Genomic DNA, 25,378 nt, shown 5'->3' with positions numbered 1-25,378 from the left:
GGCCTAGGTGTGCTGGTGCATACCTCTAAAACCAGCCCTCAGAAGGCCGGGGCAGGAGGATTGCAAGTTAGAGGCTAGACTGAAGTCATACAGCGATTCAGAGGTTAAGTGATCCCGTGAAATGCACGAGGAACATGCCCCCCCCCCCCCCAAGCCTCAGCTCCCTCCCAGCTGAGAATGTCCAGGCCTTGTTGACTTTCACTGTTTTGGACTTTGGACTAAACAGAGCCCACAATCATGTAAGTCAGTTTCTTGGAACAAACCTCTGTGTGAGAGTCAACCCTGAACTGAGACACGCTAGAACAATTAAAGCACACGTTTGTTTGAGTGTGCCTGCGGGGAAATTTCCAAGGAGGATTAACTGTGCTCCGAAGACCCACTCTGAACGCGGGCGGCATGATCCCACAGATTAGAGTCTAGATGGAATGGAAGGGAACCTGGAGAAAGCTAGGTGGGTTCTGGTATTCCCCAGTCTCTGCTTCCTGGGTGGCCATGTCAAGGTCAGTCACCTCTGCTTTGTGTTCCTACCACTTTCCCAAGCACAAGGGCCCAAGGGGCCATGGAATCGACCCGACAAAACCATGAGCCTAAGTAATTCCTTCTTCTCTTCAGGATTTCCTCCTTCCTGTCTTCTCTGTTTCCTAAAATAAGTGTGCTGTTTAGTAAGGTAGACAAATGTATAATTTTGTAATATTTGTTGTTTGTTTGTTTGTTTGTTTTGAGACAGGGTTTCTCTGTGTAGCCCTGGCTATCCTGGAACTCACTCTGTAGACCAGGCTGGCCTCAAACTCAGAGATCTGCCTGCCTCTGCCTTCCGAGTGCTGGAGTTAAAGGTGTGCCCCCGGCTTTACTTTTAATCACATGTATATGTGTGTCTGCCTGTGTGTATATGCACACGTGTTGCGCTTGCATGTGGAAGCCAGAAGAGGGCGTTAAATCCCATCGACTTGGAGTTACAGGTGGTTGTCAGCCACCCAACGTGGGTGGTGGGGACCAAATCTGCACGAGCAAGTCTGAGCTCTTAACCTCGAGTCATCTAGACAAGTGTATTGCTTTCGTTCAGACCCACAACAGCTCCACAGATCCATGGCTGGCTGTGATCTGAACAGCCATGAAGAGACTGTGAGGTGGGATCTGGGGGAAGAAAGGCAGAAGGAGCCCTGGGCAAGTGCTCTGAGAGACAGACGGTAGCACACAGGAGCCTGGAATAGCTATGGCTTTGGAGTAGAAGGGCAGGTCTTGCTTCCAGAGGCTCTTAGCTTTTCTCTACCAGCAATCTAATGCTACATCGAACCACTCCAGACTCAAGGGCACAATTTGAGTCAGCACTTGGTCCAGGTGGCCATTCTGCCCTCAGCTAGGCTCCCTGGTATGACTGGGGTGTGCTGGCTGGTGATCAAGGCAGCTCAGCTCTGCTCTCTCTGTCTCCACTGTTCATCCGGCAGGCCAGCTGGTTCCTGGAAGAAACAAGAAGTGCAGGAGGAAATATGGGGTCACTAAGCTAGAGCCGGAGGCTGCTACACCCCACTTCTGCTCTAATAGGCAAAACAGGTCACCAGTCTGTCTAGGTTCAAGGGGAAACAGACTCTCTTTAGAGAGAAAAGTTCTGAGGTAAGAGGACGTGAATCTGAGGGAGGAGTCACCAGAGAGCCACGTTAGGCCTGAAGCTGATGCAATCCTGGGACCATTTGCAGAAAAAGATTTCCAAGTTATGAATACTAAATCTGGCATGGCAGCTCCACCTAGCTAGGGGTGTGACAACTGAGCTTCAGCGACTATAGGACAAAGTTCTAGAAGCCCTACTAAGTGCAGCTGGGAATAGAAGCAGGAAGGCAGGGACCCCAAGGCCAAGCAAGGTCAGGATTCGGGGAACAAGTTTGAGAAAGTGTGACTGACAGTTGCTTCTCATTACTGCAGGGCAATTCTGTGGATTTTTAAAGATTTATTATTATAGGGTGGCCACGGTGGTGGTGGAGGTGGTGGTGGTGGTGGTGGTGATGGTGGTGATGGTGGTGATGGTGGTGGTGATGGTGGTGGTGGTGGTGATGGTGGAGGTGGTGGTGGTGGTGGTGGTGGTGGTGATGGTAGTGGCAGCAAAGGTGGTGCACTCCTTTAACTCCAGCACTGCTGAGGCAGAGGCAGGCAGATCTCTGAGTTCAAGGTCAGCCTGGTCTATAGAATGAGTTCCAGGACAGCCAGGGCCACACAGAGAAACCCTGTCTCAACAAACAAAAACCAAAACATGATTTATTATTATAATTTATATGCATGTATGTGTGTTTGTGCACACATGCATGTGTGTGTGTGTGTGCGCATGTGCACATGTGTGATTGTTACATGTGCTTGTGAAATCCAGAAGAGTACATTAGCGTCCTTGGAGCTGGGATAATAGATGGTTATGAGCTGTCTGACATGGCACTGGGAACCAATCTCAGTCTACAGGAAGAGCACTGTGCCCTTTTAAATACTGAACCATCCCTCTGCCCCCTATTTTTAATTTTGTATGTCTTTCTATGTCTCTGTATGGGTAGTACACGTGAGTGCAGGTACCCAGGGAGGCCAGAAGAGGGCCTTGGGTCCCCTCGAGTTACAGTTACAAGTGAGCCATTGTAGGTGCTGGGAACTGAACCTGGGTTCTCTACAGGGCAGTATGTGGTTTTAACTGCTAAGGTATCTCTCCAGCCCCAGCCTTTGGCTATTGGTCACCATAGTCTACTTTTTTCCTTTTAAAGTTGCGTTTGTTTACTTATTTATTTACCCCTATGGATAGCACACAGATGCACACAAACACACGTGCACATATACACACACATGGATGGACGCATGTACGCATAGCATTGCATGTCACATACAGCACTATAGGAGTGTACACAGCTCTCTCCACAAATAATATACACAATGTGCACACGTGCACACACACACTTTGAACCCACATAGTGCTTTGGGGAAGGGAGAGTCTTCGGTGTTCTGTTCTACAGGAGCTCATGTCTAGCCTGGAACTTACTATGTAGTTGAGACTGGCCTTGAATTGCTGACCTTCAGGTGTGCACCACTATGAATGGCTTCAGTGCCCTGTTTCACCAATGGGGACATGGCAGCCTGGGTGGGCTGGGGGTAGGGTAACTGAGTTATGGAGAAATCAATGACCCAGCCGTATCTGGGGTCTCCAATGGGTCTCTCAGAATCCAGAGGCCCCCTGTTTAAGAGGCAGTCTCGCTATAATTCACAGAGGCTTGGATTAGTCAGTGTTCCTGATTCACAGAGTGGTCCTCCATCTTGGATGGTCCAGTTTGAGAGGACCAGGATCAAAGGATCTGGTCATTGGCTCCTGTCTGTCAGGCAGTTCTGCTTTTTATTTTTCCCCTCTTTCTACCTCTGCTCAGTCAGTCCTAGACCCTCCATGAGCATGTCCCCGTCGTTTTCAGGGTTTCCCTAGTCTGTTGACCACTCCCCTGAAAGGCATCTACATGTTGTGGGGGAGGAGAAGGACGCTTCTCTTGCTGCACCCTGGGAAGAAACCTGTTTGATCCACAGCATGAGTAAAAGGCTCCTGCACCCTTGTTGGCATTCCTTTATGGGCCTAGAGAGATGTAAATCAAGTGGCCTTCTCTGGCTACATCCTGGAAAAACTGTGGCTCCTCAGAGGCTGGTGTTTGCAGTGTAAACAGTCCTCCAGCATGCCTCCCCACTCCCCGTCAGCCTGGGCTTGAGGGCACCATGTCTATGGCTCCTACCCAAAGCAACCCTACCTTGCTGGAAAGGGCTGTGTGTGGGATGGAAGCCACACTGTCAGAATGAGGAATGACCATTAAGGCTGGCCTTCCTTTTTTTCTTATTTGGACAAGTGGTTACTGTGCGGAGGGGAGGGTGTGGGATCGAGGGTAGAAGTCATGAATAGCAAGCTGGCTTCCTGCAGCCAGGTGGGAGGTGGGGGGACGGCCCTGGGATGCTCACTAAATTTCTGGGGAATACAGGTTAACTCCATATCTATTACCCAGTAGTCTGGGGCAGATCAACAAGAGTGCTCTCAAAGCAGAGCCCTGTGGGTATGTAGATCCCTGTTCATACATCCTGAGCCCCTCTCTTTGTAATTTTGTAACGGGTAAAGGTGCTGAGGGTCAGACACCCTTATGTTAGGCAAGAGCAGAGCAATACTTCCTCCCCTCCTCTTAGCCAGGTATCACTATGTAGCCCAGGCTAGTCTGGAACTTACCACGTAGCTCAGCTTCAAGTCAAACTTTGAATCCCCCTGTTTCTGCCTCTTAAATTCTTGGATTACAGCTGTGCCTGCCACCCATGATAAGGCTGGCTTTTTTCTTTTCTTTTCTTTTTTTCAGAGCTGAACCCAGGGCCTTGTACTTGCTAGGCAAGCGCCCTACCACTGAGCTTAAACCCCCAACCCAAGGCTGGCTTTTGACACCTCCTCAGCGCCCTCAGCTCTCCCCACTCCAGTCTGTTCTAGAGCCTCTCTTCTTGGCACCCCTCAGCCTATTGAAGTTCTGGCCTCCATCAACTCTAGCTCTAGCTGAAGCCATCCAGAATTAGCGGACTTGCATGTAAAGGGTAGGAGGCCCCAGTTCTCTTTCCAGAGAAGTCACTGCAGTGCCGAGGAGGGTGAAGTTTCTCAAAGGCCTTTTCACAAGTCCGAATTTCTTGCATTACACTTCTCTCACCCTACCTCCTTCCTCTTTTGGTTTTATTTGCCAGCGGGAAGTGGCTAAAGGAGGAAGTAACAGAGTGAGAGTGAGGGAAATCAGAGGCCCAGGAGACTCAGGAGTGGAGCATGTAGCCTGCTCTTGCTGGCAGGCTCCCCCAAGGTGATCCGGTGAGAGAAGATGCATTTGTCATTGCTGGCTCTCTTTCTCTTCTGGATCTCAGGTGAGCATTCTCAGGCAACCAAAGGAAGTGGTTGCCCAGCAAGAAGAGGCCATCCATTCACCACCCCATTCTTGTGGTGCCTCTGCGGCAGAAATATTGAGCTCTTAAACCCCGTCCTAGGCACAGTTCTGGACTATTGTGGGACCGGTTATATTTAAAACAGACACATTGGTGAGCCCCACTGGTCTTCGTGGGGCCAGGAGAGTCTTGGTTGCTCAGGAGAATGTCTGATGGGACTGGGCTGTCATTGTGTGATTGCATTCCAGCCAGGGAGGGAAGGCTTTGAGGGAAGAAATGATTGTGGGAGCTGGTCGCTGAAGGAATAAAAGAGTTCTGCACTCAGAACTGATGGAGGGGTGATTCATGGCAGCTGTGAGAGAAGATGCTATCAGAAGTGGCCGAGGACTGAAAGGCAGGAGACAAGGCCACAGATAGAGGGCTGACTGCTTGGCTTTTAAGGCAGAAGAGTGCTTCTTGTGTTTTGAGATTGGGGGAGGGGGGCTCCCTACGTAGCCAAGGCTGGCTCTCTAACTAGTGATCCTCCTGCCTCCGTGTCTACCTCCAAAAATATTCACAACACGACTCATAACAATTATGAAGTAGCAACAAAAATGATTTTATGGCTGAGGGGTCACCACAACATGAGGAACTGTTTTCAAGGGTCGTGGTGTTAGGAAGGTTGAGAACCACTGCTTTAGTGCATGGCGAGTTAGACCGCAGAAGGGGTTTTTCTGGTACTGGGATTATAGGCTGTGCCATGACGTTTGACGCTTGAACGGATGTAGCTGTAAGTGGATGGATACAGTTTTGATTTCAAAGAAAGAGAATTTACTCTCGAACACAATGGTGCGCACCTTTAATCTCTCTCTTCATTTGGAAGACAGAGGCAGGTGACTTTCTGTGAGTTTAAGGGACAGCCTGGTCTACATAGCAGGTTCCAGGCTAGTCAGGGTGCAGGCTGAGACCCTGTCTCGAAATAAATTGCACAAAAACCATGAGCTCTTCGTGCCATTTTTTTTTTCTGCGTGTGCACATCATGTACTTAGATAATTGTCTTCTCTCGTCTTCTCCCCCATGTCTACTGGTTGCCTTCCTTTCTGTAAATACCCTCTTCTGTTTCGTTTCCATGTTTTTTTTTTTTGTAAAAAAAAAATCTGGAGTTTGTGCAGGAGAAAAAGAAAACATGTGATATCTGTCTTTCTGAATCTGGCCTATTCTCTTTAACAAGACGGTATCCAGGTCAGTGTGTTTTCCTGCAGGCACAATTGTGGATTTATGCGTTGTCTCCTTTATCAATGGACTTTTCTCCGTGGCTCGGTTATCGGGGCTCGTGCTCCGGTGTAAATGGGTGTGCAGATACTCTAGTGCAGGGGTTCTCAACCTGTGGGTCAAACCCTCAGTCTCTAGGAATATTTACATTGTGATTCATAACGGTAGCAAAACTACGAAGTAGCAATGAAAATCATTTTATTGTGTGTGTGTGGGGAGGAGGGGTGGGTCACCACAACATGAGGAACTGTTTTCAAGGGTGGTGGTATTAGGAAGGTTGAGAACCACTGCTCTAGGGCATGCTGAGCTACACTGCTGAAGGGGCTTTTCTTGCTTTGTACTCTGGTGGTTTCCACTGTGCCCTCCAGCTTCTCCTCTTGGCTTGAAATATTTTTAGCCCAGGGCTTTCAATTTCATACCCTTAGAGCAGCCGCTTCTCAGGGCTCTAGAATCTTGTAGCGAAGTGCGTTATTCAGCATTCAGCTTTCCCTGTTGGACATTTCCTAGTTAGTTAGACCTGAGGGCTGAAGAGATGACTCAGCAATTAAGAAGCCTTGCTGTTTTTTTTTTTTTTTTTTTTTTCCTTTCCCCAGAGGACCCAAGTTCAATTCCCAGCACCCAGTGCTGGGTTTTTCACAATCACTTGTCACTCCAGCTCTGATGTCCCTTTTGGGCTTCATGAGAACCTGTAGTCATGTGCACATACCCATAAGCAGATAGTCATACACATATACACATAAAAAAAGAAAAGAAATTTAGGGATAGTAAGACCCTGACTGAGAGAGAGAGAGAGAGAGAGAGAGAGAGGTTATTAAAAGGTGTGAACAATCTTAAGGTTTGACCCACTTGGGTCCACGGTTAGGTCATGCAGTGGAACACCACACCGAAGTACGCAGGGACACCGACTACTATACGGATGCCAGGAGGAAGAGGCAAAATACCACTGTATACTATATGACGCCGGCCTTATGACATGCGCAGAGTAGATGAGTCCATGGGGCCAGGAAGTAGATAAGTGTTAGTGGTGAGAAGGCAGGGAGACAGGCACCAAGGGAAGCAACTGTCACTAGTGTGAGATAGCTCTTTATGCTGATGACAGAAAAAAAGAGTTCTGGGATTAGACAGCAGAGGTAGTCATGAAGCTGTGACTGCTCTAAAACCCACTGAGCTGGGTGTGCTCAATGAGTTAAATTTACGGCATGTGGATTATATATCAGTTTTAAAGGCAGAACAAGATAAATCCTGAGCTCTAAATATGCCTCCATTCATCAACACTCGAGTGTTCATTAATCTTCCTCCACCCTGGGAGGATTGAACCCGGGACCTCATGTTCACCAAGAGGGCACTCTACCAAGCGAGTTGTTGGTCCCAATGTTTCTGCCTCCTCTTCCTCCTCTTCCTCCACTTCCTCCTCTTCCTCCTCTTCCTCCTCTTCCTCCTCTTCCTCCTCTTTCTCCTCTTCCTCCTCCTCCTCCTTCTTCTTTTTTTTGAGACAAGGTTTCCCTATGTAGCCCAGGCTGTCCTTGAACTAGCTGCATAGTTCACATTGGGTTCTAGCAGTGTTAAGACTGTAGGCATGTGTCACCAACTATGCTTGGAGCACAGGTTTTTGTTGTTGTCTTACCTTTATTTAGTGTGTGTGTGTGTGTGTGTGTGTGTGTGTGTGTGTTCTGGGGATTGAACTCAGCTGGTCAGTTTTAGTAGCAGGCACCTTTACCCAATGAGCCATCTTGCTAGTTTTGGAACGAGGTTTGCTAACAAGGTAACCCAGAAAATGATAACATGTAGCAATCTCAAGGAAATAGGGAGAAAACTACTCAGATGGGAAATTAACTTAGAAAGTAAGGTGATAACATTGTAACGGTTAATGTACAATGGGTTGATACATGCCCACGAGGTTAGGAAACCATACCTCTCCTCCGAAGTGTGTCTGTGAGAGTGTTTCCCAAGGATCAACTACTGGGGAGACCCATGCTGATATGGGCAGTACCGTTCAACAGGCTGGGGAGCCAGATGGGATAAGGGGAAAATGACAGTTGGTACAGCCCCCCCTCTCCCTCCCTCCCCTCTCTCTCACATTCCTCCTCTTCCTTTCCTTCCTCCTCTTCCTCTCCTCTTCCTCCACTTCCTCCTCCTCTTACTCTTTTCCTCCACTTCCTCCTTGTCTTCCTCTCCTATTCCTCCTCTTCTCCTTCCTCCTCCACTTTCTCCTCCTTTTGCTCTTCTCCTCCACTTCCTCCTCCTCCTCCTCCTCCTCCTCCTCTCCTCCTCCTCCCCTTCTTCCTTGCCTCCTCCTTCTCTTTCTTTCCCGCTTCTCTCTATGCTATCTCTCTCAGCCCTCACTGCTCTTCCTGATTGTCAGGCTGTGAGTCACTTTCTTGTCACCTCCTCCTTGCTGTGATGAGTCAGAAGAACCCTTCACGTCTCAGGTTGATTCTGCCTGATATTTTATCATAGAGACAACAACAAAAGGCTAACATGTGCCCCAGCTCAACCTCAGAACTTCTTTGATAAAGACAGAGGGAAGGAAGCAATAACTGAGTAGAAAACTGCAGCATAAGGACAGACGGCACACGTAAGGAAAGCATGGGCTCAGCATAGATCAGTTGAAGGATATTTCATAAATGCTAAGCTACCTTCCTCCTCCTTTCCCTTATTTGTGCATGTGTGTGCTGTGTGCATTCCTGCCGGTGGCCTTGCATGAGGACATCAGAGGACAACTTTCAGGAGTATATTCTCTCCTTCCTCCATGTAGGTCCCAGGGATCAAACTCAGGTCAGCAGGCTTGGTGGCCCACTGAGCCATCTTGCTAGCTCCCAAAAATTATTCTCACAAAGGAACATTTCAGTGTTAGCCCGAATCTTTCCAAGGTGAGAAAGCAGAAGAAACCCCTCTCACTGTCAAGAAAACTCCGGGGCAGGACAGCATGAAACCAGAATGGGATGGGCACGAAGGTCAAGGGAACAGAATGGAAAAATCCATCTGGAAATCATGAGTTTGTCTGTTTGGGAAATGCACCCACGCAGTTCATGCAGACAATGGGACCTGTGTGTGAGAGGCCACGGAATACAGAAACCAGAGTCATTCAGCCAAGGTGGGCGACTATAGGAGCCCACTGGGACCTCCAGCAACAGCCCATATAAGAATCCCTGTCCTGTAGATGTGGATCTTCTGATCCTACCTCTCTCCTCCAGTGCAGTGTGGGGATCACTATAAGAGGCCATCACACACATGTGGGCTTTTGTACTGGAAAGATGATGGCTTGGTTGGTAAGAGCAGTCACTGTGTGAGCAAGAGGACATGGGTTCGTATCCCAGTCCCCACCTACAAAGCCAAGCTGTGGCTGCTCATGTACCTGTCAGTCACCCAGTGCTGTGAAGGGTAGAGACAGGGATGGATTGCTGGGGCTTGCTGGCCAGTAGCATAGCCCTAGACGCAGGTGAGAGACTGTCTCAAAAGAAGAAAGCGGGAAGTGGCTCAGCCATTAAAGAGCACTCGTTCTTACAGAGGACTCAGTTTTGTCAGCAGCCCCACAGTGGGTCACAATCATCTGTAACTCCAAGTCCAGTGGATCTGACACCCTCTTCTGCCTCTGAGGGCGCACCAGGCATTCATGTGGCACACAGACATACGGGCAGGCAAAACACCCACACACATAAAATAAAAGTAAATCTTAAAGGGGCTGGAGAGATTGGAGAGATGGCTCAGCAGTTAAGAGCACTGACTGGGGGCTGGGGATTTAGCTCAGTGGTAGAGCGCTTACCTAGGAAGCGCAAGGCCCTGGGTTCAGTCCCCAGCTCCGAAAAAAAGAACCAAAAAAAAAAAAAAAAAAAAAAAAGAGCACTGACTGCTCTTCCAGAGGTCCTGAGTTCAAATCCCAGCAACCACATGGTGGCTCACAACCGTCTGTAATGGGATCTGATGCCCTCTTCTGGTTTGTCTGAAGACAATTACAGTGGACTCATATAAATAAAATTAATAAAAATTAAGTAATTCTTTTAAAAATAAATAAATCTCAAAAAAAAGTATGAGGCAGAATAGAACAGGGTAACTGAGTCTTCCTCTGCTGTTTGGATATTCACTCAGCCTCATGCATCAAGCATGCGTGTGATTCCACCCACACATCACACACACATGCACACACAGACACACACGTGCACGCGCACACACACGCACACACACATGCACACGAAAGCACACACACATACACACACATACTCACACCACACTCACTCGCACACGCACACACACACGCACAAACACATACACACATGCACGCACACACACATGTACACACACACACACACACACACACACACATTGCAGGGAATAACTGATTTTTGAGTCAACGTCTCACTCTGTAGTCCAGGCTAGCTTTAAATTCATGGTCCTCCTGCTTCAGCCTCTTGACTGATGGGTTTAGGTGTGTGCAACACCACACCTGAATGTCGTTTATGTGTGTGTGGGGTAGGTGTTAGAGATGGAAGCCACGGTCTCGTCCACACTAGGGTATCGATGTAGTCCTGGCCATCTTGGAATTTGCTATGTAGGCTAGGCTGTCCCTGAACTTAGAGACATTTGCCTGTTTTTTTTTTTTTTTTTTTTTTTTTTTCTACTAAGTACGGTAATTAAAGCCTATGCCACCATGCTTGGCTCTAATTGTTTTCTCCAGAATTTTCCTGGCTCCTCTGACCCAGCAGGATGTTGAGGGATGGCAGGCACCTGTCTCAGAGAAGAGGTGTCTATCCTTTGATCACTATTCAATTAAAGATGCTTTTGGAATTGGTACTGTGCCCCGACCTTAGAGTAGGAGATCAGTGATCCATGTGTTTGTGTTTTCCAGGCTGCTTCACTGCTCAGGATCCAGTCACAGGTCCAGAGGAGGTGAGCGGTTACGAGCAGGGCTCCCTGACAGTGTGGTGTCGATATGGCTCATGGTGGAAGGATTACAGCAAGTACTGGTGCCGAGGACCTAAGAGGAGTTCCTGTGAGATTCAAGTTGAAACCGATGCATCAGAGCGCTTGGTGAAGGAGAACCATGTGTCCATCAGGGACGACCAGACAAACTTCACCTTCACAGTGACCATGGAGGACCTGAGGATGAGCGATGCTGGCATTTACTGGTGTGGAATTACAAAGGCTGGATATGATCACATGTTTAAAGTTCATGTGAGCATTAACCCAGGTAAGAGGTGTGTGAACATCTCTTTAAGTGCCCTTTCTGGTCTCTCAGCTCTCAGGAATTAGCTGTCACTCAATAGAGCTGTGGGGGAAGCAGAGTCCTGTGGTCCCATATTAGAAGAGACAGGTCTCTCTCTCTCTCTCTCTCTCTCTCTCTCTCTCTCTCTCTCTCTCTCTTCAAATACTTATTTATTTCTTCTATGTGCACAGTTGTTTTGTTTGCACGCATGTCTGTGTAAGGGTGCCAAACCTGCTGGAACTGGAGTTACAGACAGCTGCGAGTCACCACGTAGGTGCTGGGAATCGAGTCGAACCCTGGGCCTCTGGAGAAGCAGCCCGGAGATTCCATGCACTTTCCCCTCCTCTTCACTGCACTGCTCCATGTTGGGTCTATTTCCAGGCCAGGACAGGGTGGTTGTTCCCATCTCCAGCTCATAGGCCAGAGATACCACTTCTAGTTCCTGCCGATGCTGTCCTTGAGTTCCATGGAAAGTTTGCATTGCTCTCTGAGGAGCTCTGGGTGTTGCCTTCACCTGATGCTGTTCTCCGTCCCTCTGTATCTATCCTGAGGGAAATGGTACCAGCTTAGTTCTGGCGTTGTGGTCTAATTGGCAAGGTCTGGAAAACCTTTACACACAGTTGCATTTCTGATGACTGCAATGTCCCAAGAAGCCCATTCGTCCCCATTAATAATGTTCTCTTTGAGAGTCCTTCTAGAATGCAGAGCTCTTGGTGGTGATGGCAGTGATGGTGGTGGTGGTGGTGGTGATGGCGGTGGTGGTGATGGCGGTGGTGGTGGTGGTGGTGGTGATGTCAGCTCAGTGGTCTTGGTGTATCAGCTTGGAGTAGTTTCTCTCTTGGGTTCTGCATGGCCAGCCTCAGACAGGCAGTACCAGGTCACAGGGCACTTGGAACATAGAGGTAGTAGATGAGAGCAGTCTTTCCACCATTACCAGGACTCCCTGAAGTTCACTATGGTGCAAACCTTGCATTAACTTGCTGAACCCTGACCCTTGGAAGAAGGTTGCCCTCATTACTGAAGCTTGGTAATTTGTCCCAAGCAATGTGTCCTCCTGACTCTTAGGACTTTTTCTTTACTATTAAAAGATGTTTATATATATATGTATATATATATGTGTGTGTGTGTGTGTGTGTGTGTGTTTTCTCTAGCACACATATATGTGTACCATGTATGTCACGTGACCATAGAGTCCAGAAGAGGGTATCAGTGGAGTTATGGATGGTTGTAAGCCACCAGGTGGGTGCTGGAAACTGAACCTGTGTCCTCGACAAGGACATTGTGTGCTTTTTTTTTTCTTTTTTTTTTCCGGAGCTGGGGACTGAACCCAGGGCCTTGTGCTTGCTAGGCAAGCGCTCTACCACTGAACTAAATCCCCAACCCACATTGTGTGCTTTTAACAGCATCTCTTTAGCTCCAATATTAGCTGTTGACCTTAGAAGTTTCAAATCTAGGTTATGTTAGCAACTCTTCAAACTCCCCGTCTCTTGGAGGGAGGCACTGGCTGAGGCACTGTCACAGCAGTTGACCTCAACTGTCCTTATTCACCATCCTCCTTGGACTTAGTTCCAGCCCTACCTGCCTCGGAATCTCTGGGCTCTCATAGAGGCCAAGAGGATACTATAGAACAGCTATAATCGCTTGCTGCAGCCTTGCTCCAGGGTCCTCCGGCTGGGACGGCTCACACTCCCTCTCAGGCTCAGAGCAAGTGCACACTGTGAGTGGGTGGCTGGATTAGTGTTCTTATCTGTCCCATGCCAAGCAACCCAGTCACCCACTACAGTGCCAACAACGCCCACCACCACCTCCACCACCACCATCTTCACAGTGACAACCACTGTAAAAGAGACCAGCACGCTTTCAACGCAGACCAGCCACTACTCTGATAACAGGTAAGATGTTTTGGATGCTGCTGTCTTCTGTACCCCAGTTAGGCCAAATTCTTCCAATAGTTTCTGAAGTCTCAGACTCTATTCTTTTTTTTTTTTCTGGAGCTGGGGACCGAACCCAGGGCCTTGCGCTTCCTAGGCAAGCGCTCTACCACTGAGCTAAACCCCCAACCTCTCAGACTCTATATTCTTATAGTTCAAAATGCTGGCCCTCCCGGCTTGCCTTCAGTTCCCAGTGAGCCCTAATCCTGGAACAGAGGGTGGCTTGTAGGTTTGCTGGTCCATTTGCTCATTCACTCATCCTTCTTTAACTGGAGTTAGTTTCTCTCTGGTAGGCATGTGTTGTGTTCTAGAGACATGAATATAGTGCTCAGTGAGAGGGGGGGATGGGAAGTCAGCAAGGATAGTGTGTAGTGTGGCTGGATGCTTGTGTGCATGTATGTGTGTGTTCGTGTGTGTGTGTGTGTGTGTGTGTGTGTGTGTGTGTGTGACACAGAGCTGTAGGGCCACAGGGATGGCTTTTGGTCCAAATTCTAGGAGACCATGGAGAACTGTGGAGGACTTGATCCCCTAGAGCTCTTCAAACAACTGTTAAGGGGGCTAGAGAGGAGGCTCAGTGGTTTGAAGCACTAGCTGCTTTTATAGTAGATTCCCAGCGGCCATGTGGTAGTCACAACCATCTATAACTCCAGTTCCAGGGAATCCACCCTCTATTGCCTCTGAGGGCACTGCACACAGGTGCACACACAGATACACACACACACACACACACACACACACACACACACACACACACACATACGTGCTCACGCGCACATTGGTGATTCTGATGGCTCCTCGAGGTCACTAGCCACCTCTTCCTTTCCTTTCCTCTCCCTTCCTCTCATTTTCTTTTCTTCATCACCCCTGCAGAGTTTCCTGCAGTTCAGGCTGACTTTGAACACACGATGTAGCTGAGGATGACCTTGGGCTTCTGGTCTTCCTGCCTCGGTCTCCTGCTTGCTAGGATCCCAGTTGCTTGCTCCCATACCCAGTTCGTGCCTGCCAGGGATTGAACTCAGGGCTTCATGCGTGCCAGGCAAGTACTCTGCCAGCTGAACTGCACCTCAGCCCTCATCTGACGTCTTCTTTGATCCTGCCTAGGATCACCCCAGGAGGAGGAATGGACAGATACAAATGTACCCATTTTACAGGAGTGGAAACACAGCCTAGGTGGCTTCCCAGTGAATCTTGACCCTAGATCTTGGATAGAAGTTTTTTGACAGCAAGGCCAGAACCTGGTTTTCTCTTTAGTAACCTGCCCAGACACCTGCAATCAAAGCACTTTCTTGAATCTGAGAGGCCTCTTGATGTTTTTAGTTTTTGGTCTCTTTGCCCCCATAACTTTGCCTTCACGTATTTGCTTTGAGTTAATGAATCAGTCTATTTTATGTGTAGGAGTGCTTTGCCTGTGTGTTTGTTTGTGCTCTAATGTGCATGCCTGATGTGCACAGATGTCAGAGGAGGGAGTTATATCCCCTGGAACTGGAGTTACAGATGGTTGTCACCACCACATGGGTGCTGGGAACCAAACCCAGGTCCTCAACCAGAGCAGTTAGTGCCCTTAACCACTGAGTAATCTGTCCAGTCTCTTGGCTTTGTTTTCAGTTCTTCCCAAGGGCCGCTATTGATGGGACCTTTCCACAAAGCCTCACAGAAGATGCCCACTCTTTCTACCACCACGAACCCCATCACCCTACTCCCTGTTTTGCCCTCTGTCTTGAGGCTTTTGTTTGTTTGGGTTTTGCAGTTCTGAGGACTGAATTCAGGGCCTCACACACGCTAGGCAAGGACTCGACCACGGAACCACACTCGTGGCCTTCCAAGTGACTTCTTCTTCTTCTTCTTTTTTTTTTTTTGGTTCTTTTTTTCGGAGCTGGGGACCGAACCCAGGGCCTTGTGCTTCCTAGGCAAGCGCTCTACCACTGAGCTAAATCCCCAACCCCCCAAGTGACTTCTTAATATGTAGTAGCTCACTTTCCTCTTCTCCTTCTGTTTGTTATTGTCGCCCCCCCCTCGTGTGTGTGTGTGTGTGTGTGTGTGTGTGTGTGTGTGTGTGTGTGTGGCCTAGACAACCTCCAGTGTTGTTCCTCAGGCACTGTGCATCTTTGTTTGTTAGAGCCTCTCACTGGCTGGAGCTCACCAAGTAGTCTAGACTGGGACTCCCCCATCTCCACTTCCTCAGTACCAAGATGGCAGGAGCATACCACCGTACCTGGCTTTTCAATGTGGGTCCTAGGGCTTGAACTCAGGTCTTCATATTTGTAATTCAAATACTTCATTGACTTGGCCATCTCCCTGCCCCCAGTTTCTTCTTGTAAGGACCCTGCTTGCATTAGATTAAAGCGCATCCCAGTGACCTCACCCAGAGACCCTATCTATCTTCAAATACAGCCACCTCTGTAGGCTCCCAAGGGACAACTTGTTCCAAGCCTTTCTTCTAGCCTCTAGGTTTGGCAGCGATATTTTTTAATTTATATATTTGAAAATATTTATTTTTGTTTTCTGTATATGAGCGCTTGTCTGCATGTGTATCTGTGAACCACGCTGGTATCTTCTGATGCCCCGGAACTGGGCAGTTGTAAGCTTCCATGCACAGGTACTGGGGACGGGACCTGGGTTCTCTGCAGGAACAGAATACCCTCTAAACTACCAGCCCCTCCCAGCCCCTGTTGGTAGCAATGCCGATGTTTCTGGACTTGTAGCTGTGTCACTGGAATCCTATCCCTGTCATGTGGCTTCTCTCTATGTGTGTTCAGTCCAAGTTTCTCTCTTAGTAAGGAGTGGCGGTGCACACTGGTGGTCCCCGCCCCCGGGAAGCAGAGGCAGGCTGTCATCTACCTATTGAGTTTAAAGTTAGTCTGGGCTATCTGAGATTCTACCTCAAGGAACCAAAACCAACAAACCAACACACCAACAACCCACACACCAAAAACAAGAAGTCAAACAAAAACAAACATCCAAACCAAATTTCAAACAAGGATCATGGACGTTGGATTGGGTCCACCCTCATCCAGATGGTTTTACCTTAACTCAGTCACGTCTGCAAAGATCCTCTGTGCACATAGGTCATACTCATAGACTCTTGGTAAACACAACTTTTGACAGACACTCTTCAGTCTGTAGAGAGGGCATGCACAGGCTCGAGGAAGCCTGATTTAAGCCTCTCCCTCTACAGTTCTTCTTTTTTAAAAAAATTTATTTATTTATTTATTTTATTTAACTAACGTATGTATACTGTCACTCTCTTCAGATACACCAGAATAGGGCATTGAATCCCATTACAGATGGTTGTGAATCACCATGTGGTTGCTGGGAATTGAACTCAGGACCTCTGGAAGAGCAGTCAGTGCTCTTAACCACTGAACCATCCCTCCAGCCCTCACTCTATAGTTCTTGTTGAGCTTCCACACACAGCCTTTGAAGGTGCTCAGAGTGAGGAGGGTTCCCTGGCTGGAAACCAGAGTTCTGTAGGCCATAAGGTGTTTGGCCGTCCCCTGCTATCAGGTGGCTGGGTTGGGCTCAGAGAAGGAAGGCATAGGCTCAGGTGTCCATGTCCCCTGCCCTTCCAGGTATGACAGTGGTGGTGTCGGCGACGGTAATGGGTTTCTGGATCTCAGCGTGCTCCTCCCAGTCATCTCTGCAGCCCTGTTGCTTCTCTTGCTGGTGGTCTCACTAATTGCTTGGAGGATGGTGAGGAGACAGAAGAAAGGTGAGTGTGCCTGACCCTGAGGCTAGGGCTGGTTGGATGGTGGTGTGGGCTCAGGGCTAGCACTGCCTTCTGAGAGGGGGTCTGAGGGACTATCCATCCACATAGTCTGGGAGAGGCTGTGCTGGAAAGGCCACCAACAGCTGGCCGTCCAAGAGGTTGGCAGACAGCTGGAGCTTGAACCCCATGTATAGAATCTGGAGTCAGCTACCTGCTCTACACATCCTCGCTCCTCTCTGACCGCCTCTTCCTGTGTTTCCTAATTTTGGCCTTGGTGGCTGAGGTAACAATGGCTTTAGGAGAGCAGCCCATTCTAGGGAAATGCAGTTGTGGAGGAGGTGCTGAGCTTACATGGGAGAAGGAAACACGCACGTAACAGACACAGGCACACAAACACTCGGACACACAGCAAGTCCGAGTGTGATTGAGTATTGTAACTCCAGGCATCAGGAGCATCGATGTGACCCCAGCTTTGGCTCCTCTCTGCCCATCAGTCCCATCCCAGGCTGACCTACTTGTTCTGGGTGCCCCCGCTTTACAGTGAAGAGCAGCCCTTTCTCTCAGAATTACACGATTTCTCAGAGATCGCAAGGTCAGCCAAGCCTTTTCCTGTCTGGCTTCACTTCCACATTTTCAAGTAATTGTAGGTTGTTTCTCAGAATGCTCTCGGCCTGAGGTGTTCCCTCCCCCTAAACCTCAACCCAGACTCCATCCCCAACTCCAGCCTAGATGGCTTACAGTCTCAGAGGATAGATTAGACCTTTTGTTTATTGCAAGACAGGATCTCACTGTAGTTCAGGCTGTCCTGGAACTCAACACGTAGACCAGGCTAGCCTTAAACTCCCAGAGATCCACCAGCTTCTGCCTCCCAATGCTGGGATTAAAGGCGTGCACCACTATGCACTTTTTAAAGAAAAAGATTAAATTACGTATTTGTTTACGCTCGCGCACCCATGCACCCATGTGTGCATGCCATAGCACGTGTGTGAAGATCAGAGGACATCTCGAGGGAATTGGATTTCTCCTTCTATCATGTGGGTTCCGAGAATTAAACTCAGGCTGTCAGGCTACACAGCAAGCAACTTTACCCACCTAGCCATCTTGCTGACCCTAGACCCTGCTTAGTATCCATCCTTTCTGTTCCCAGATGCCTTGACCGTCACCAAGTTCAAGTATTCTCTCTATTCCTAGGTGTGAGGTCGTTTGATACTAAAAACAGAGGGCGATCCTTTCTTCTTTTGTCTCCAGAGCTGGGCATGGGATGTGGGCAGGGAGGAGGGTCGAGGGTAGGGAAAAAAAAACTAGCAAAACCCAACAATCCCTCTTTTCCCCAATCCCCTCAAAAAACCTTGTCCCCGCTGTGCTGGCCCAGTGTAGGCATCATAGCTGGGGGCAGAACACTCAGCTGTCAGGCAGGGCCAAGTACCTGGAGGGGTCAGGGCCAGCCACCCTGTGGCTCAGAGCCCATCTGAAGATGAAGCAGAATTTAGATGGAGGAGGGACAGGGTGGTGACAGGAGGACTAGGTGGTCCAGTATCTAGTGAACAGGCATGACCTTGAGGTGACCTTGAAGGATGCATCAGGTAGAGGGATAATCAGAATATATCTGAAGTTACAAATGAAACCCGGGATCCTGCAGGGGGGAATCTCAACTTCAGGAGAGCTGGGAGCTGGCAGGGCTGCCCACTGATCATTTGTACAATTCTATGAGATCTGGCGGAGAAACGGAGCACTCATCTCAGAGATGTCCGGTGTCACAGACTGTGCTTCTCAAAGGGTCAGAATCGAAACCGTACCCCTGGTCTGGGCTTATTTGTACCCCGCCCCTTCCCTTCCCTGCATGTAGGGACCTCACAAGTCTCAAGAATGGGCTCTCTAATTGCAGATTGCTTTTCTTTCCTTTTTGTCTTTTAGCTGCTGGACCACCCTCAGGGCAGGTAAAAGTGTCCCAGAGGCCAGACGAAGAGACCAGCAGGCTTCTCTCTCCCTCTTTTCCTTGTTTTTTCACCTCTTTGGAGCCTGTATGTCCAAATGTTTCAGATGAGCCACAAAACCCAAGAATCCAGATTCCCTGTGTGTGTGTGTGTGTGTGTGTGTGTGTGTATGTGTGTGTGTGTGTGTGCGCGTGTGTGTGCGTGTGTGTGTGCATGTCTGTGTGTTGCCTAGAAACAGCTGTGTGTGTGTCTGTGTGTGTGTCTGTGTCTGTGTGTGTGTCTGTGTGTGTGTGTGCGTGTGTGTGTGTGTCTGTGTGTGTGTCTGTGTGTGTTGCTTAGAAACAGCTGTGTGTGTGTGTGTGTGTGTGTGTGTGTGTGTGTGTGTGTGTTGCCTAGAAACAGAGGAAGGGGGAGGAAGGGTCTGGAAACAGCCAGACTGGGGAAGCACAATTGGTCTGGGAATGGGGAGCACAAGGAGCTGGTGGTGAGGGGCAGGAGGTGGGGTGGGGGTGGGAGTGGGGGCGGAGGGGAGGAGAGGCGCTCGCAGGAAAGCAGAGAAAGTAGAATCTGTTTCCACAGGCTGATTCTGTGACTCACATCTTGTGTCCCCCCAAACCCCATGTACAGCCTCTGGAGGATGATCTCTGTTATGCAAACCTGTCACTGCAGCAGCCCAGAACCTCCCCTTTGAAAAAGGGCTCCTCCATGTCCTCCTCTGGCAAGGACCACCAAGAGGAAGTGGAATACGTCACCATGGTACGTCTTGTGGGGCCATGGAGATGCGAGCCTGCCGCCGCCTCGCTCCCTTGGAAAGTGAACCCCACGCCCATGTGGACACAGCTGATGGGGGTGGGGTCTGAACGGAGCGAGGACTTGGCAGCCCAGACTGCCCCAAGTGGCTCACAATCCTATGGGAAGTGCTTCTCCTGGGGCAGAGCTGGGGGCTCTGTTGTGGTGTGGCTGAAGGTTATTTGGGGTTCCTACCAGCATGGGAGACCTGACTCTGAGAATTCTCTTGTCTTGTCCGGCCGGGTGGCCACTTCAGCCCCTCTGACTTTGTGACCTTCTGTATCCTAGGCTCCCTTCCCTAGGGAGGAGATTTCATACGCTGCTCTGTCTTTGGCGAGCTTGGGTCAGGAACCTACTTACAGCAACACTGCCTGCCTTGTCACCCATGGTCCCAGGACAAACCTTGGAGAGGAGACCACAGAGTACAGCAGCATCAGGAGGCCCATGCCTTGATCTTGGTCCCTGAAGGTGGCCCGGGAGCATGCGTTTGCACATCGGCCTCTGTGCCTGCTTCCTTACCAGGCCTGGCGGGCGACTGAAACTCTGAACGTTCATCTCTCATGGTCTTCAGCTCTACCTTGAGCTTGGAGTTCAGCCTTGGGGGGCTCCAGTGAATTAAGGCTCCTTCCACATCTCTCCACATAGAGCCAACGCACCTTGGAAGGTACCAGGCAGGCTGCTTCAGGGATGCTGTGTAATTCATAACGGTGGCAATAATAATGGCAACCAACCTTTATTTATTGTTATTCATACGGGTGCCCCTCCCGGACATTTTCATCCTCATACCCAAAATCTGTGAATTATTCTTACAAAGGAAGACAGATATATATGTGTTTAAGTTAGGGATTTTGAGATTTAAGTCTGTTATTATCCAAGTAGGTCCCATATAAAGCTACAAGGGTCCCTTTAAAGGGGAATAGAGCAAGTCAGAGAAAAAGGGGGAGGGGGAGGGGAGAGGAAGGGAGAAAGAGGGGAGGAGAGAGAGGGGGTGGAGAGAGGCGACAACAGAAGCAGAAGGTGGAGGGATACAGCAGGAGCCAGGATGCTGTGCGTCCAGCAGTCAACCAAGACAAGTATCAGACAGACCCCTGGGTGGGACATCTTAGAGCCATTAGTCCTGCTAGGGTTGTTGAATTGACTGTGTACTTTCAGAATTGTACAAGAATAAAGCTGTATTGTTTTCATTTATTTCCTTGCCTTTGGTTTTTTTGAGATAGTCCTGGCTGATCTGGAACTCTATAGACTGATCTAGACGCTCTGTAGTCGAGATTGGCCTCCGATTCCCAGAGATCCGCCTGCTTCTGCCCCACAAGGGCTGGGATTTAAGGTGTGCACCACCACCGCTTGGTTTAGAATGCAGCATTTATAGATAGCGGGCTTAGCGCCTTCATTCTGGGGTCCTGGCGATTGTCTCCTCAAAAGAGGTGCTGTGGCCTAGGCAGAACAGCTATTTCTTCTCTGCCTGGTTTCTTTTCTTCCTCTGCTCAAGTTAACGCTCCTCCCAGAAACCAGTAAGTCCTTTCAAAGCTCAGAGCTGATGGCTCCCTCCTTATAACCGCCATGGCTTCTTCCTCTGCCTTTGAGGCCCAAGGGAACCCATGGCTCCTGCTTGCCTCGCGAACCCTAACTCCATCTACTCCCCCTCATTCTGCTCTGCCCATCCTGCACCAGCCTCTTCTCTTTCCTTACGAGATGTTCCAGTTTGGGTCTGAAACGTCTCCCACTAAATCAGGCGCTAAAGGCTTGATTCGCAGTCTGTGGTGTTTGGGAGTCAGCAGAACCTTTAGAAGGCGGGGCTTAATGGTAGGAAGTGACGTCACCAGGAGTCTACCTTTGAAGGCGATGTGGGAACGCCTCTCTTGTTTTCCCTTTTCCTGGTAATTGGGAAGTGAGTTGCTTTCCTTTGCCACAATGTTCGTGCCAGCTAAAGGCTCAAGGCAACCGAGTCAGGAAGTCATGAATTAGAAGTTAAGTTATAGTCCCAATATTTTGTCAGAGCAATGAAAAGTAGACTAACAAAGAAATACTGTGCCCTTCTCAAGAAGGTCACTTGCTAGCCCTTCTTTATTTGTATGGGTGGGTACACGAGTAATGGACACAAGCAGGAATCAGTTTTTCTTTCCACCTTGTGCTCAGACCTTCAGGCTTGCATAACAAATACTTCACCAGCTAAACCGTCTTGCTGACCCCCAAGTGTGACTATTCGATTTCTCGAGATTTTATTTACTTTTTATTTTATGTGTATGAGTGTTTGCCTGATCGTACGTGTCCTTGACACTGTACCATGCACGTACAGTGACAGCATCGGATCCCCGGGGACCGGAATTACAGATGGTTGTGAGCCACGATGTGGGTGCTGGGAATCGAATCCTGGTCCTCTGGAAGAACAGTCCGTGCTTTTAACTGCTGAGCCATCTATCTAGCACTAAGTTTGACTATTGAGTTGGCCATTTGGGCTGGTAAGTCTGGAGTGAGATTGTTTCGACCCAGGATGTTTTGAGATTTATGGAGCAAGAAGTTCCTACATACAGATCTCCAATCGGAACAGACTGGAGGCGAGCGGGGGGGGGGGGGGGGGGGGAGGGAGGGAGCAGTCAAAGCCTTGCACCAGGTCATTGAAGTGCCACCTTTAGTTACTGTGCATAAAGCACATTTATTTTTGGGTTTATTTTAAGTAGTCTGTCCCTAAACAGCGCGAATAGTCACATCCATGCTGCTTAGCAAGGAATTCATCTTTTTTTTTGGTATCACATGCGGTCACAGATCCTTGTGAGCAACATTGCTATGAAGCTTCTGATGCAAAGGAGGAAGGAGGCCAGATGTGGTAGTACACGCCTTTAATCTCAGTACTGGGGGCGGGGCAGCCCAAACTCTGTGAGTTATAGGCCAGCCTTGTCTCAAAAAACAAAACGAGACTCAAGCCTGGGATAGGGGGAAGCCTAGTGTCTTGCTCAGTTTGCCTTGGGTAGAAGAACCCAACAGCATGGGTTCATCTCTGAACAATGGATATAGGCTGAAAACAGGGGCTCCTGGCTACCTGGCCCGCTAAACTTTTGACATTGTAACACATCATTAACATGTGCAAAGTTCATGCTTGAGTGTAGACAGAATCTGTTATAAGCATATCTGTCGATTAAAAAAAAAAAGCCTGTGGCCAATAAGCTGAGGCAGGGGGTAGGAGGCGGGGCATCCGGCAGAGAGAGAATTCTGGGAAATAGTCAGGGGTGAGAAGATTCACCTGGGAACACAGAGGAGGTCAGGAGCATGGGAGCTGAGCAGAGGTAACCAGCCACATAGATGAGCTTAGGATGTAATAAAAGGAGAGATTAGCCCTGGAACACTGAGAAGACGGTTGTAAGTCAGCAGGTAGCTGAACTCAGGATAGAATAAAGGTGAGATTTGCCCCCAGGAACTCTAAGAAGATGGTCATAAGATGAGGAGAGGAAACCGGTCACATAGCGGGATCCAGGTTAGAATAAAAAGGATAGTAAGTTAAGAGCAAGTCAGAGGACGAGCCAAGGCATATGGTCTAGGCATTTAGTAATACATGATTAGCCTCAGAGTCATCATTCTGGAAGCAGGGGGCTGGGAGGAAACGTAGATCTGTTTTTAACACTCGAGGACTGTGTAATCCCCCAGCCCAAACACAAAAATCTTACAGTGAATTTAGTAATTTTATAGTTTTGCTAGGACTACTTCTTTTCTTTTCTTTTTAAAGAGATAATGAGTTGCTGGGAGCTCTAGAGACGGCTCTATGGACAGGAGAAGGCACCTTTTTTCTGCAGGTCTTAAGTTCGGTTCCCAGAACCCTAGTTGGATTGCTCTCAATCACCTGTAACCAGCTACAGGGTGACTGACGCCCTCTTCTGGTCCCCATGGACACCACGCTCATATGCACACATTCACACACATGTGCGCACGCACATGTACATACGAACGGAGTTGAAGATGTCGTGGTTCTTTAAACATATACTAAGTCGTCAGTACTTACTTTGCGCATGTTTGTATGGAGGGATCGCACATGTGTCATGGCACCAGTATCAATGTCAGAATCCAATTGTGGGAGGTCGCTTGTCTTTCCCCAACTCTACAAGGGCTCCAGGGTTTCAGCTCAAGTTGTCAGGTTTGGCATCAAGTGTCTTTACCCGTTGAGGCATCTTGACAGCCCACGCTCTGATAACTTCCAATCGCCTTACACAGGCTTTGGAAGCTAGCAAGCTAGCTAGCATGCAAGGGAGGCTGGAAGGGAAACTCTTGTAAGCAGCACTAATTTGTATCTGGACATTGTCTCCACCGTATCCTGCTGCTCAAGGGCTTTGTGGGAATGTTTGGGTGGCTGGCCAGCACCTTTGCTGCAAGACAGCGAATGCTGCTGGGGTCTGAGCGAGGGTGGCGTTTGTCAACCCAATGTATGGGTTCCAGGAAAACGCATTGTGTTAGAATTGGCTCCAGGAGGCTGCAGTGCTCGGTTCTGGCCAAGTGCCTGCTTATTTATAGCCTCATCCAAAGTGGCCGGGGTTCCCCTCCTTTGGCTTTTGAATTATTAATATTTGAAGATTCTACTTGATGTAAATTGGGAGGGGACTGGAGAGGTGGCTCAGTGGTTATCGACACTTGCTGCTCTTGCAGAGTACCTGGGTTCAGTTCCCAGCGCCCACAGAAAAGCACACAGTAGCCTGTAACTCCAGTTCCAATGGATTTGATGCCCTACTCTGACCTGTGTAGGCTTCTGCATAAGTGTACATACATGAAGTCAGATACACACACATACACATAAAATAAATAAGTGTTTTGAAAATTAGGAAGTGTTGGATTGTTTCTTTTAGGAACTTTGTGTGCTTCATGTTTATGTCATGTTATGGGCAGAACTTTTCTTTTAAGTCATCTGAGGGGGTTAAAAAGATGTGTAGTTCAGATAAATGCTGGGTTGAAGACAAGCATGGTGACGAACATTCTTAATAGCAGGGGTCGGGAGGCTGAGGAAAGTGTTGTCTCTTGTGAGTTCAAGGAGAACCTGGTCTACAAGTTCCATGCTATCCAGGGCTACATAGAGAGAGCTTCTCTTAAAGGAATGGACAGATACACAGAAAGATAAATGTTGGGGTTTTTGTTTTTTGGTTGTGTGTGTGTGTGTGTGTGTGTGTGTGTGTGTGTGTGTGTGTGTGTGTGTGTGTATGTGTGTGCTGTGAACTGAATGTGGGGCCTTGTGTATGGTAGGCAAGCTCTCTACCTTTTGTCCCCAGTCTTTGGTCTGACACCTTAAAAAATAGTTTAACACATTAGGCTTGTGTGTCCATTTTTGTCCACTGAAATTGGGACTGGTTTTGATCAATGTGTGGAAAGTTTATTACACCAGGGAGTCACAAAACAGATACATGTATTTTCAAATGTTTTATTCTGACTCCAAACATCTAGCTTGTAGCAATGCGCTGATACATTTTAAGGCTTTATTGTTATTTATTTGTGTGTATGCATGTGTGTGTCCCTATAAGTGCACGTGTGTGCAGAGACCAGAAGAGAGTGTTGGGTACTGGAGCTGCAGTGACAGATGGTTGTGAACCACCGTGTGGGTGCTGGGAACTGATCTTGGGTTCTCTTTAAGAGCAACCAGTGCCTCTAACCGCTGAGCCATCCTCCCGGTCTCTCTCCTGATGTTTTGAATGTAGAGCTA

The 25,378-nt window shown here is 48.7% G+C and overlaps 2 protein-coding genes across 20 annotated transcripts in view; one reads left to right on the top strand and one right to left on the bottom strand.

Moving 5' to 3' along the window:
• Rab37 (RAB37, member RAS oncogene family) overlaps positions 1 to 25,378 on the bottom strand; it is a 67,082-nt gene that overhangs the window by 21,018 nt on the left and 20,686 nt on the right.
• On the top strand, positions 204 to 20,895 carry Cd300lf (Cd300 molecule-like family member F). Of its 18 annotated transcripts, none has more exons than XM_087570900.1 (7): positions 204 to 451; positions 10,991 to 11,332; positions 13,131 to 13,239; positions 16,848 to 16,987; positions 18,899 to 19,005; positions 19,546 to 19,674; positions 19,996 to 20,895. In XM_087570900.1, the coding sequence occupies exons 1-7, from the start codon at positions 421 to 423 to the stop codon at positions 20,158 to 20,160; spliced, it is 1,023 nt and encodes a 340-aa protein (XP_087427026.1). In that variant the 5' UTR covers positions 204 to 420; the 3' UTR covers positions 20,161 to 20,895.

The sequence above is a fragment of the Rattus norvegicus genome, chromosome 10, assembly GCF_021556685.1.
Source record: "Rattus norvegicus strain SHRSP/BbbUtx chromosome 10, alternate assembly SHRSP_T2T, whole genome shotgun sequence".
In the NCBI taxonomy this organism is placed as follows: domain Eukaryota; kingdom Metazoa; phylum Chordata; class Mammalia; order Rodentia; family Muridae; genus Rattus; species Rattus norvegicus.
Note: the sequence above shows the minus strand (reverse complement) of the source record. Positions and strands in the feature narration are given on the sequence as shown.